Genomic DNA, 14,157 nt, shown 5'->3' with positions numbered 1-14,157 from the left:
AGAGATGGCGGAAAAAAACCAAGAGCTTCCATTTTAGAGAATTTGAGCTTGGCATCCTTCCTGTAGATTGGTATATGTTAATGGGAACTCTCATTGGTGACCCTACAACACATCAAGTAGTTATGCATGCATTGGGTGAGCTAACATATGCTTTTTTGGATGATTTGTATTTTCAAGATTTCAAAGGATTTGATAAATGGAACACTAAGCAAAATACAATATCCCTGTCTATCTTGAGAAGCTACATTAAAAGTAGAGAAAAAACCAACAATGTTGAATGTGCAAATGTATTGACAAGAGCATTCTTTCTTTGGTGTTTTGGTCATTTTCTTCTTGCGGGTTCTGGAAGAGTAGATAAATGTTGGGTTTTATTGTTGGATAATTTGGATAAAGTTGGGGAATATGATTGAGGTTTAGCTTCCTTAGGTAATATCTATAAATTTCTTGATGGATGGTCAGAGAATGGGAAGGATTTATCTGGCATGATTATGGTACTTCAGTATTGGTACTATTATTACTTCCGCAACATGCAACCCTTGCTTTGTCAGACACCTGGAGGAGAACACCATGATGTTTTTCCAAAGATTAGTCTCTTCAAGAAGACTAACATTAAATCAAGGAAGAGAGTCCAAAGAGGAGGCCAAAAGGATACGAAGAAACACTCAATGTCCACTGTAAGAGCACAAATTAACACTTGAACCGTTGGAAAAAATTGTCAAATTTTTCAAAATTCAAAATTTAAAAACATACCTATCTGGTAGTGTAACAGGAGTGAGAGAAAATAAAGAATGAAACAGTATAAAATTTAATTACTGAACTACTGACGGGGTAAAAAAGTAAAAAAAAAAAAAAAAAAAAAAGGTCAAGTGCTGAATGATATGGCGCTATCGGGTGGCGCGTTTCCAATCAGCGCTAGCACTTGGCGTTGTATCATTCAGCGTAGATGCTAGGGATATTCTTGCTGGCGTTGTTTCGTTCAGCGAAAAGGTGGTTTTCTCAGCGCTGAATCATTCAGCGAAACTATCTAGCTGCTAGTTCACATGCTAGCAACGGGTAGAAGAGAGAACTAGTGTTAACTTTTAGGCCACACTTTTTTTTTGAATTGCAACACTTAACTGCTAATCTAGCACCTTCAATCTAGCCCATAAGACTTAGTCTTAGGGGTGAGTAACGAACGGACGGATACGGATTAGGGGTCACCTGCGTCCAAACCGTCAAAATTGTGGATTTGGAAAATCCAACCGTGTTCGTCCCAATTATCCGCGGATTAACGGGTCGCATACGGATTACCACGGATTTTAGTAAAAAAAAAAAAGTAAAACATGTCTCAAACGTGGATAAATTCTATAATAGTATTATTATCTGAAATTGTTTTATGTTCGGACTGAAGCTTGAAAAAGGGGGAGAAGAGTGGAAGCTTGTTGTTCTCTGAGAAGGGAGAACGCCAAGCTGAGGAATAAGTGGGACGGTTAGATAGTTTCATAGTAGACAAGAGAGGAGAGGAGTAATAACAGAAACAAGAAAGAAGGAAGTCGGAAAGCTTGGGGTTTGCTCAATAAATCTCTTTTTCTTTCAGATTTGTTGGTGAAAGGAGGACTAGAGGGAGATTGCCAAAATTTCTTTGTGTTTCCATTTTCAGTCGTACGTATTTGCTATTTTGGATTAATTAATGAATTGGAGGACTAATTAGCATCTGCAATTTTGGTTGAGCTCTTTTCCTACTTTCTTCTTCTCCTGTAACTATTGAAGTGTATTGCTGGGGAGAGAAAAAATGGTTTTAAGTTTTTATAACTATTAATCATCATCTCAGCATCATCATTCATCACTAACATCATAAATTCAATAACCTTACGATGCGGATGAATCCGCAGATTTCAAAGTCCAACCGCAACCAAACCGCTAAAAATGCGGTTTTGAGAATCCCACCTGTGTTCAGCCCATAGATCTTGCGGATTGGGTTTTAACTGCAATTTTACGGACGGATACGGATGAAATCCGCGGTTTCGGACTTTTTGCTCACCCATACTCTCTGTCTCCGTCATATATGTGCACTTCAAATGAGTCTATCGGCCAGATTCTGTTGAGTTTGCAACGAACAAACAACAATGACTTGTCATATGACTCATATGAAGCATTTATAGCTTAGAGAAAACTGAATGGAGCATAGCTCGAATCACACAGTTAACTTCAAGCTCATGGGTGTGCCCCACTCTAAAATGATTTTTAAGTCGTCTGGAATCGAGCCTGCCAACTGTAACTTTGAACTTGCAAAGACTGTAGTATCTACCATTTAAAGGGTGGTTGGATACTAGAAGCAACTTGTATTGTCATTTTTAAACATTTCAGCAAAACTTATACTACATTTGTACCCGGATTAAGTATATATTAGCGACCGACCTAGCTATGAGTCGATCAGAATAGCTAGAATAATTAGACAATGTACTTGTATTAGAAGACTATGTGTGTCAGGTCAATATTTGTCAATGATTGACTTGACTTATATTATAACTTTATGTTTTCTTGTGACTTAATAATTGCATATAAAAGGCATTGTAATAACTCTTGTAAAACTATTTGTCTGATCAATAATATTCAAGTTCTCTCATGGTATCAATTGGACGATCCTGAGCCAATAATCACAATATTGCAAACATCTTTTCAATACTTTTCAACTCCGAAGATTTCAAATCAAATATCTTTTTCGATTCAATACCTATTTTCAAAAAAATTCAATTTGATTCATCTTAAGATCTGAATCTTGTGTACGTTATTTTTCAATAATCTTTCAAGTTAAATGTCATCTTCAAAAATTGTTTATCAACGAAGAAGAAACATGGGTACCAACAATTCCGTTGCTCAATTGGGTAATTCTCTTGATTTTACCTTTCCCTTTACAAGCATCTCAAAAAAAATTTTTTTGCTAAATTGGGTTCAAATAATTTCTTGTTATGGCACTATCAAATGGAACCTATCTAGGTATCGACTGATCTGTATGGTTATGTTAGCGGTGAAGTGCAAGAACCAGTAAAACAAATTGAAGTTGAAGGTGTTTTGTCCTTAAATCCGCAGTGGGTACGATGGAGAAAGATAAACCATTTTGTTGCAAGTTGTATGAAGGCAACATTTACAGATTCAGTATTTGCTGATGTTCTGGGTCTTTCCGTTGCTAGGGAGATTTGGGCTTTTTTTGAAGTTAGTTTTAGAAGTTAGTTCATGGCAAGGAAAGGTATGCTCAGAAATCAGCTTCACAACATCAAGAAAGGTAATATGTTTGTCCTAGTTTATCTTCAAAACGTTAAGAACATAGCTGATTCTCTGGCTGCCATAGGGGAAAGGGTTAGTCCTTCTGATTTGAGAATGTATGTATTGATCGGACTAGGAGGAGAGTATGATAACTTTGGTGTTGCTGCACAGAATAAAGAAGTCACATTAATTTTGCATAGATGAAACCTAGACTACTAAATCATGAGCAATGGCTCATTGATCAGCAACAAGATTCTAGTATTGTGTTTGATGCACATAATCCATCTGCTTTTTATACTAGAAATGTTAGTTCTGGTAACAATTTTACTGGTAATGGAAGATGCAAGTAAAAGGGTAATTCTAAGAATGAACAAGTAAATAAGTTTGGGAACAAGAATGAACAAGGCAGTAATTTTGTTCAAACAAATGATTCTTCTTGTGGTTCTTTTACTCAAGTTAATGCTGGTAGAAGAGATTTTTCACAGTTAAATTGTCAGATATGTAGAAAAAAAGGGCATTACGCTAACAGATGTCGCTTTTGTTATTATCCTCCTAATTTTGCTTTTGGTGGGTTTTATACTTCAACAAGCAACACATGCAATGTGGGTCAACAACATGCATTTACTACAATGACTGAAGATCAAGTTTTTGATGATCCATCAACTTATGAACCTTAATAGTGGCTAGCTGACTCAGGAGAAACAACTCATATGAATGGAGATATGAGTCTTCTACAGAATACTTCTATATTGAGAGGAAAAAATAAGGTGCGAGTGGGTAGTAAGTCCTTGCATGTTACTTCCACTAGTACTTTTTTTATAAAGACACCTAAAACTAGTTTTAGGCTCGACGCAGTTCTCTTAGTTCCTGATATGAAAGATGATTTAGTCTCAATTGCTAAGTTGACAAAGGAGAATTCTTATTATTTTAAGTTTGATCCATATGGATATGGGATTAGAGATTTATATTCAGGTGCTTTGCTTGCTCATGGACCAGTGGTTAACAATTTATATCATATTCATCAATATGTTCCTTCTCATACCCAATACTCCATGTGCTTTCTCATCTACTTTCTTATCTACTTTAAGTGCGTCTTCAAGAACTTGGCATGACAGACTAGGTCATCCATCTAGTACGATCATACAGAAATTGCATTCTTCTAAACAAATTGTCATCACCTCAGTCCTCTGCGTTGTGTCATCCTTGTCAGCTTGCTAAAAGCAAGAAGTTGTATTTTCAACTTTATCTACTCATGCTGATAAACCTCTTTCATTAATCCACTGTGATGTTTGGGGTCCAACTATTCCATCCTTGAATGGTTATAAGTATTATATTGTTTTTGTAGACGATTTCAGTAGATTTCATTGGATTTATCCAATGGAATTAAAATCAGATGCCACTAAGTGTTTCTCTTATTTTAAAACTTCTACTGAACTTCAATTTTCATCAAAAATTTTATCTTTTCAAGTTGATGGTGAAGAACTTGTTAAAGGTCCTTTTAAAAACTTGTTAGAGTCAAGTCATCTTCTTAGAAGAATTTCTTGTCCAAAAATTCCAGAACAGAGTAGCGTTGCTGAGAGAAAGGATAGGCACATTACTGAAATGGAGAAAGAATTTCTTGTACAAAAACTCCAGAATAGAAATATGGTATGATGCTTCTCTTACTGCAATATCCTTGATAAATAGAACTCCAACAAGAATTTTGAATTTTGAGTCTCCTTTTGAATTGTTGTTTGGTGTTGTTCCTGATTACCCTTTCTTAAAAAAAATTGCACTATATGTTATCCTCATCTTGCTCATCCAAAAGCTGATAAGCTTTCTCCAAAATCAGTAAAGTGTGTTTCCTTGGTTATAGTCCCTTACATAAAGGTTACAAATGCTATAATCTAATTTCAAAGAAATCTTATGTGTCAAGACATGTTGTCTTTGATGAAACTCAGTTTTATTTTCAACCTTTTCAATCTGACTCACATTTATATTCTCTTTTTCCTATAGATTTTTCTTCATCTGAATCTTTTGTTCCTTCTAATACTGTTATCACAAGGTCTCAAAGAGGTGTTTCTAAACCAAAATAATTTTCTGATTTTGTTTCCAATTTGTTTGTTAAACATTTTATTTCTCCTTCTTATAAGCCTTTGTTAACTGTCGTTGTTGATCCAAAGACCTTTATGACAACAATTAAGGTTCCTAAGTGGAAAGTGTCAATGAAAGATGAGTATACTGCATTGAAGAACAATGATACATGAGACTATGTTCCACATGAGCCACATATGAATATTTTGGGTCCAAAATGGGTTTATACGGTTAAACAGAATACATATGGTACTATAGATAGATATAAATCAAGATTAGTTGCTAAAGAGTATAATCAACATGATGGATAGATTATAATGAGACTTTTAGTTCTTGTAGTTAACTAGAAATAATCCTTGCCGTAACGGCACGGCATGAGACATGATAATTTTTGGTCATAATGATTTTAATAATTACTGCACACTATCATAAGACTTAATTTGTCTCTTAGATTTTGTAGCTATGAATATCTTAGATATTTTTTATCCAAATAATTATAGATTCAGTTACACTTCCAACTGATTAAAATGATAACTTTTGATAAAAATCCAGGTAAATTGTCTTATTTTGGACTTAAATAAATATTTTTTTTGACGATCCCCATAGATTGGTGGTTTTAGTGAGACCATTATGCGGAATCTTCATCCGATGAGCAATAAATGTAATTACATCCTCCTAGAAATTATTCTTAGATTGCAAGGACTATCGTCCAGTGTTCATTATCCATATGCTCTGATGATTTCATTCCAGTATTTTTGGTCTAATTAAAATAAGAAAAAGTGAGTTGTATACCTTAATCACGCAGTGCATGCCCTCGATTTTCTTCTCAATTATGAGAGCCCTTTTTGTAATGATTTTCTTGGTGTACAAACAGACCACCGGGAGGACACAATATCAAAATCAACGGTGAATTGGGTGAGCTCGATAATTGTACCTTAGCAGAAAAAGATACCCGATCAAGATTTTTACTCTTCGTGCTTAAATTTAAGATTAAAAACGGTCAAGAACGCTACTTTCTATGCTTACATTTCTAAGGCTAAACCGCTGCTCAAGCCATTCGTATCTCACCTTTCACGGTAAAGAGTCTCTATTTAAAGAGGAAATAGAGTTTGATTAAACTATTCATGGAATCAATGAATGAATAAGATCTGATGTGCCCGTAAAAATTCAAGCCTCCACGATTGCCAATCATGTTTATATGGATGAAAAGATAGTCATGATCTGGATCAAGAATGCTCAAATGTTCCTAAGAATGCTAAATTTGTTATGGATGAAAACATGGTTCATTTTTCAGGGAAACACGAAGGTACGACTATTAAGATAATGAAAATTATGGGAATTATTCTTTGTTGTTTTTTTTAAAAAAATGACCTAAAGTTATTTGATCTTTGGGTTTACACATTTCAACCTCAAATGCTCTAATTTTACTTGTGTTTTACAGGTTGATGAAGGCTGGCTTATTCGAGCGCTAAAATTAAAATAAGACCTATAATTTAAAAGTAAATTTCCGGTGAGTCATTTTATGGATATGTATTTTATTTTTCGATTATTCCCTTTACAATGAGTATAATGAAAATTATTCTTTGTATTTTTAAATAGAGGATCTAAAATTATTTGTTGTTTGGGTTTTACACATTGTAACCGCCAATTTTCAATGTTCTTTGTGTTTTGCAGGTTGATAAAGGTTTGGCTAATCTGATTTTCTTAAAGATATGATGCAAGGAAATTTTTTATTTTTCTATAATAAAATATGAGTTCTACATGGTTTTAATATTTAATTATCCACTTAATTTTTTTGGTGGGACATTATTTTTTTTAATAAATGTAGATCTAATTATGAGGGTTATTAATGCATATTTCCATAATTGAAGAAGGTTACAACTCCTACATTCGTTAGATGCAAATGGCTAGGATGAGACTGGGATGGTCAGATCATCCCTTTGTCTCTGAAAATGTTATTCGTCCATCGGTTTGTATTATAGAAGATTAAATGCACTACTATTAGAGTTGTCTTATGTATGGCACTTGCATATAATTGGAAAGTTAGACAATTAGATGTCAGTAATGCATTTTTACATGGCTTTTGGGATGAAGATGTTTATATGGTACAACCACAGGGGTTTATGAATTCAGATTATCCTTCAAATTATGTTTGTCATTTAAATAAGAGCTTATATGGATTGAAACAAGCTCCCAAAGCTTGATTTCATAGATTCAACACTTTTCTTATATTTTGTGGGTTTAAAAAGTCTATTTCAGATCATTCTATACATTTGTTTATGTCTCCATAAAGGGTATGATGGTTCTCTTGTTGTATGTGGATTACATCTTATTAACTGGGAATTGCCCTACAATGTTGAATAATTTGATTTGATGTATGAAGAAAGAATTTGCTATGAAAGTTTTGGGAGAATTAGGATATTTTCTTGGTTTGGAGACAATGAGAACTACGAATTCTGTTACATTAGCTCAAAAGAAGTATTCTTTAGAGTTGTTATACAAGGCAGGGATGCTGGATCCAAGCCATGTGATACTCCAGTTGTAAAAGGTGCTAGATTATCTGTGCATGGTATTAAATTAGATGATGCTACAGAATACATAACCATAATAGGGGAATTACAGTATTTGACAGTTACTTGGCCTGATATCTGCTTTGGTGTTAATTATGTGTCACAATTCATGCACTCTCCCGCAGATATGCATTTACAACTTGTAAAGAGGATTTTAAGGTATCCGAAAGGTACTATTGGCCTGGGTATTACTCTGACAAAGGGAAGTTATGTCAGTTAAAAGCATTTACAGGCTCAGACTAGGTTGGTTCTCCAGATACTAGGAGGTTTACTTATGGATATGCAATTTATCTAGGTTCTAACCTTGTCTCATGGTCTTCTAAGAAACAACCAATTGTTTGTTGCTTCAGCTGAGTTACAATGGCTCTCTTATCTTTTAGCTGACTTACATATTCAGTTGGCTGGTCCTGCTTTACTTTTATGTGATAATACTAGTGCCGGCTACTAACCCAGTTTTTCATGCCAGGACAAAACACATAGAAATACAATATCACACAATTAGAGAATTGATTGAGGAAGGTTTTCTTCAACTACAACATATTGCACCTAAAGATCAGTTAGCCGATCTCTTCACCAAAGGTTTATGTTCTCCAACTTTCACCAGATTATTACACCAATTGTTGGGTATCTCAGTTTCATCATCAACTACTTCAACAACTTCTTCTGTTCAAATCACTTCAGCAAATGATTAGTTTGTCTTTTTTCTTATATTGTTTTGTAATATTTTTAAACTTCTCGATCTGATGCGGTCTCAGCCAGTATTAGACAATGTACTTGTGTTAGAACTCCGTGTGTGTCAGGTCAATATTTGTCAATGATTGACTTGACTTATATTACAATTTTATGTTTTCTAGTGTCTTAATAATTGCATATAAAAGGCATTGTAATAACCAATGTTTTAATAACCGGACCGGACGTCGAACCAATAAAACTACTGGGTCAAGGGTCACTGGGTTAACCAGTGGTTCAACCACTGGATCAGTGGGTCATCAAACTTCAAAAATAACACTAATGTACTAAGTACTAACCTTAAAACGTGGTAGTACTGGATCAATGTTTAGTGTTTACTGGTTATCAACAAGGGACGTGAATAAAACAAAGGACGTGAAGTAATTATTAATATCCCCAAAATCCAAATCCCCCCCTCCGACACTTTTCCTTTTCCTACCAACTTTCTAACTCTTTCCTTTCTCTGTTTTTTTAGTTGGCTCGATTTTTTCTCTCTCTCACCAACACAGAAGAAATTCATCTGTAAAAGAATTTCTTTCCTTTTCTAAATTTGTCCATCGATTTCTTATTATCTTATGTGTGAGTTTTATTTCATGGATTCATCTTTTTTTTATGAGAAGATTTTTAATTTGTTTTCATGGATGGATCTGATGCATAATAGATGTGATGATGGATGATCATAGATCTGATTCTTTAAAACTAAATCCATCTCTCAATTGCTATAAACATCTTGAGTAAAACAAATCACAATACATGGATTCCATGAAAGATCTGTTTTAAATTTTTTGATGAATGTTTCGGAATTAAATTTTTTTGATGAATACTTCGGAAGGAAAAAAAGAACTTTGATGGGAAAGTAACGATTGAACCGTCAAAAACCTAGCAGGGTCAGCTGGTATACCGGTTAGACCGGTCAGTTCACATTGTTCACAGTTTTTTTTAATGGGTCAGTATTGGACCAAACCGTTTTCTTACTGGTTCACTGGTCTAACCGTCCGGTCCGGGTCTTAAAACACTGATAATAACTCTTGTAAAACTATCTAATTAATAATATTCAAGTTCTCTCGAAGAACATCCTCACAAAAAATTAAAATTGCTCACCTTCAACATAGTAGGCATAATTTCAAAATTGTGAAACTGTGAAAGGAGGGTACTACCTTTATGCATGGACATTACAAAAAGGGAACAATACATTGGAACAACGAAAAAGGTTCAACATCCAAAAAGATCATCTCAAAGTTTATATTACATGGGTTCCCTGTTAGAGTACAAACTGAGATATGAACATTTTCATGACCAGAAAATATAAACACAAGAAGAGAAGAAAGGAAAAAGGAACATCACAAGGTTAAATCACCCTTATTTCACCCAAAATCTCAAACTGATAATTCTCAATTACTTTTGTCACCATCATATTCTTCCAACAAATTCACCTTCACGAGGGAAGATCCAAATAATCAAACCGGCATTTTCTGCAGCACAAACTTCACATTTGAGCTTTTCACACTTCGTCAATTGTACTCTTTGGATGGCAGCTTCGGACTGCGTCTGCCACTGTAAGAAATATTTTGTCATGGCCAATTACATCATCCACTTTTGATGTATGAAGTTTGTCAATCACTGCTGTCCCAGGGTTGGCTAGAATGAGCTGAGAAGTAAACACGGAATAAATGTCAATGTCATTCATGCAAAAAATTGAAATGTTATTCTGACAGACAAAAGGTGAGCTTACAAATTACTATGGCCTATACCTGAATATCTCTCTTATGGAGGCTCTTATGTAAATCTTCAAGTGCATGAATGCCACTGGTGTCGATGTCGGTAACAGCTATAATGAACACAACAAAAGCATTTAGAAACCGTGTCTATATCAAGCACTCAGATATAGAATCTTAGCATCAAGTTTTTAGGTAACTTACGTGACATCTCAACAATCACGTGTTGAATTTGTGGTAGACCCTGGGCAGTTAGTTGTTCGTCCTCGTCAGTCAACCATCTCAAGATCCTGAAGAACAATTTTTGAGTTTCAGATTCTCCAATTGATCAAAAAGTAAAACATTTGGATTCAGAGTGAGTTCATCATGTTACGCAAAAGGTCACCGAAGCTTTAAAATGGGGTATGTTTATTAGCTAGAATGAAATCAGTACCTGTCCTTAATATAGTTGGAGTTGGAAAAGTAAATTGCTGAATCGACCCTCACGATCAGAACGCCCGGAACTTTGGTAGCTTCAGGATATTGCTCAATATTCCTGTAAACTGTTGTTCTTGGGAGTTTCCCAAGTACTGCTGTCCTTGGTCTTGTTACTTGTAGGAGGATTTTGGCGAAGGATATTGCGATCTGTTAATCGAAAATTATAGTTGAACATGTAAGTAGTTGAGCCTGGATGGATTAAGTTCTATCATATGACATACAGATCAAACAACTTACCGCGATTAGAAGCCCCATTTCAACACCGATGAAAACAACACCAAAAAACGCCCCCGCGCAAGCACAGAAATCAAATTTATCAATTTTCCAGATGAGAATTACTGCTTCGTAGTCCAATAATCCGACAACAGCAGATATAATGATAGAGGCAAGAATAGCATTTGGGGTGTACTTAAATAGGGGTGTGATAACTAAAAGTGTTAGCATAACGACAATGGCCATGACGATGTTGGAAACAGCAGTTTTGCAACCAGCCATGTAATTCACAGCGGAGCGAGAGAAGGAACCTGAAATTAATGGTAAAGGAGATGTTATCCCTCATATCATGTACTAAATACAAAGATATACCGAAAGGATAAGAAACTACAGATAATACATGATAAGTACTCTAGTATAACAAATCCTTATATTATCGCATGGTTGAATAGTTGTGTAATTACCTGTAGCTACATAACAGGATGTCATTGAACCAACAATGTTCATTGTTCCAAGTGCCACCATTTCTTTGTTACCATCTATTTGATAATCTTTCATGGCTGCAAATGTTCGGGCAATCGCTACAGCTTCCTGATAAATCAAAAGTAAATATATTGTTCAAGGCACCAAAAAACATGCTCGACAATTTCTCTGGATTATTATCATCAAACAGAAAAGGGGATGTAAAATTGGTGCCTACCGTCAAAGCTACCATACCAGCCACTGCACCGATCCTAATTCCTACGGTGAGATATTTACCAGTAAAGTAAATTTTTTTCAAAGACGATGGATTGATACCTTGATCTATATGTTTTACCTTCAAAAAGTAGAAGAAGTGTTGTTAGAACTGGTACTTATTTTGTCAGTGTGAAGGAGTGCTAAAAAGAAGAAAAGTAAATCGGAAAAAAAAAGAGATATCATCAAATCAAATGACTTACTATTTGAACACCATCCTTATCAGCACGGGTGATATACACAAAGAAGGTAGCCACAACAACTGAGATCAAAGGACCAATTGCAGGAACCCAGAACAATTTCTTATACTTCTTTCCCTGTTAGCATAAGCTTATATGTCAGAATGGCATCCACAGATATATACGCCTAGAGTTACAAGCTCGAATTTTCAAGACAAGACAAAATTTGCTCTTACTATGTATTTTGCGGTGAGTAAGAAAGTCAAGAATGATACACCTATGAGTATAGTCTGCCAGTTCCACTGCAAACATAACAAGGAGAATAAATTTAGCAACTTGAAATTAGAATTGAGACCGCAGTTTAACTGAAAGTTCTTTCGTATATTTACAAAAACTTCAAAGCATTTCTCACACCAAAGTCTTTGTTAAAGGGAAGGTCCTGTCCAAAATTTTCAGTCTTCTTCTCACCAGTTCTAATTGAGTTCCGGGACTCAGACAATGTATAAAAGACCATACTTTTGTTCGGGTCCAAAGCGTTGACTTATTTTGGAAAAAGTTAAGGAGTTTCGAGCCAACTCTATAAAGGTCAGCAGCGTCAGCTAACATCAGCTGCTTCAAATTATAGCTATGATAGTTAATCACTTGAAAAAGGGAGAGAACACTTACTCCATGCCGTGCTGAACCCACTACTGATTGCATAACAGAAATAATGTCACTATTCTTAGTAAATTTCTTGATGCCGAGTAATCCTTTTAATTGTTGAAGTGCTATTGTGACTGCGGCACCCCCCATAAACCCAACAATTGCAGCATGGGACAAGAAGTCGATCAGGAATCCTAATCTGAAAGAAAAAATATATTTGGTATCATAAAAAATTGGAGTTAAATGACAATGAGAACTGAGAAATGAAAAACTGAAACAAAACTGACACAACATTGTTAAGTGAGGCTAGAAGATAATACAATATTAAAGCTCAATTACCTGAGAAACCCAAGAGTGAATTGAAAAACTCCAGCAAAAAAGGTAGCCGTAAATGCAAGATTACGGTATTCTATTGGGTTTAAATCGGGATCAAGCTCAGCCTGGAGTAGCGTTCCCAACAAAAGAGATACAACAGCTACAGGTCCAATTGCGATATCCCTTGAACTCCCCATGAAGGCGTAAATCAATGGTGGAACGAAACTGGAGTCTGCAGCATTGCAGGAACAACAGAAACCAATATAAATAACATATCCAATAAGACATAAGAACAATAAAACAACTCAGATGTTAATTCACTAACAAACGAGGCAAGGAAAGAGAGAAAATGAGACTTACATAACCCGTATTGTGGAAGCAAACCTGCAAGCTTGGCATACCCAATATCCTATTTCACATTTAAAGGAAAGTTAGGATTTTTTGGTTATCAAGTAAACAGAATTCCATCAATTCATTTTTCCAATTTAGAAATTTCTATATTTACCTGGGGAATACAGAGACTAGCAATAGTGAGTCCTGCAATGAGATCTCCTTTAAATTTGGAAAAGCTATAGCTTCTTCCCCAGTCGAGAATTGGGAAGACAGCTTGGAGTCCTAGGACAAACTTTTTTGATCTTGGTTGGTCCTTAAAAGGCCGTAAAGGGTCATCAGAAAAGAAAGTTTCCTTCATTGTGGTTTTGAATTCTTTCATCAGATTATTCTTAGAAGGTGGTCCGACCTTGTGCATAGTTTCACCACTTCCATGCCTGCGTGATGATGTCACGCTTGCAATGTCCTTCGTTTCATGTTCTTCGTCGTTTGAATGAACTGAACGACCCATTTCTTGACTGTCAACTGTATATCGAGCTTATCACAATAAATTTACCTATCAGGCATCAAAAACCAGAAAACCATAAGAATATAGCAGTTAACGACGGTTCTAAGATGCAATACATGCATGTGGAAAAGCTTATAGTAGTATATTTAAGATAACTTTTCCACTTTCAAAAGAGCATTTTTGGATTTCAGTTTGCATTATGCTTCGTGCTACACAGCTGTAGTGCGCTATGCGTCATGCCAGACTTGTTTTTTTTTTCTTGAAAGGGAAGCCAAATCCATCAACACCAATGACAAATAAGAAAGAAAAGCAAAAGAAAACTAAAACTACCTTTCTAGCAAGAGAAGCTCTTAGTTCAGAACATGAGATGGAAATTATATCACAACAACAAGAGCGTAGAATTAGACTGTTTTAAGATGCTAAGTTTA

At 35.2% G+C, this 14,157-nt stretch overlaps 1 protein-coding gene and 1 long non-coding RNA gene across 2 annotated transcripts; one reads left to right on the top strand and one right to left on the bottom strand.

The window, feature by feature from the left end:
• Positions 1–6,457: 6,457 nt before the first annotated feature.
• LOC113325873 lies at positions 6,458–7,293 on the top strand. Its single transcript, XR_003348148.1, has 3 exons — positions 6,458–6,622; positions 6,758–6,826; positions 6,991–7,293. It is a non-coding gene; the product is annotated as an uncharacterized LOC113325873 (long non-coding RNA).
• A 2,533-nt stretch (positions 7,294–9,826) lies between these two features.
• LOC113325903 (sulfate transporter 1.2-like) lies at positions 9,827–14,157 on the bottom strand. Its single transcript, XM_026573764.1, has 14 exons — positions 14,060–14,157; positions 13,397–13,777; positions 13,252–13,300; positions 12,916–13,123; positions 12,601–12,775; positions 12,171–12,236; positions 11,959–12,072; positions 11,721–11,837; positions 11,485–11,611; positions 11,045–11,331; positions 10,764–10,954; positions 10,535–10,620; positions 10,367–10,443; positions 9,827–10,263 (listed from the first exon to the last, which is right to left on the bottom strand). The coding sequence occupies exons 2-14, from the start codon at positions 13,730–13,732 to the stop codon at positions 10,117–10,119; spliced, it is 1,980 nt and encodes a 659-aa protein (XP_026429549.1). The 5' UTR covers positions 13,733–13,777; positions 14,060–14,157; the 3' UTR covers positions 9,827–10,116.

This window comes from Papaver somniferum, unplaced genomic scaffold (genome assembly GCF_003573695.1).
Source record: "Papaver somniferum cultivar HN1 unplaced genomic scaffold, ASM357369v1 unplaced-scaffold_0, whole genome shotgun sequence".
NCBI lineage: Eukaryota > Viridiplantae > Streptophyta > Magnoliopsida > Ranunculales > Papaveraceae > Papaver > Papaver somniferum.
The sequence above is the reverse complement of the archived record's forward strand: the minus strand, read 5'-3'. Positions and strand labels throughout refer to the sequence as shown.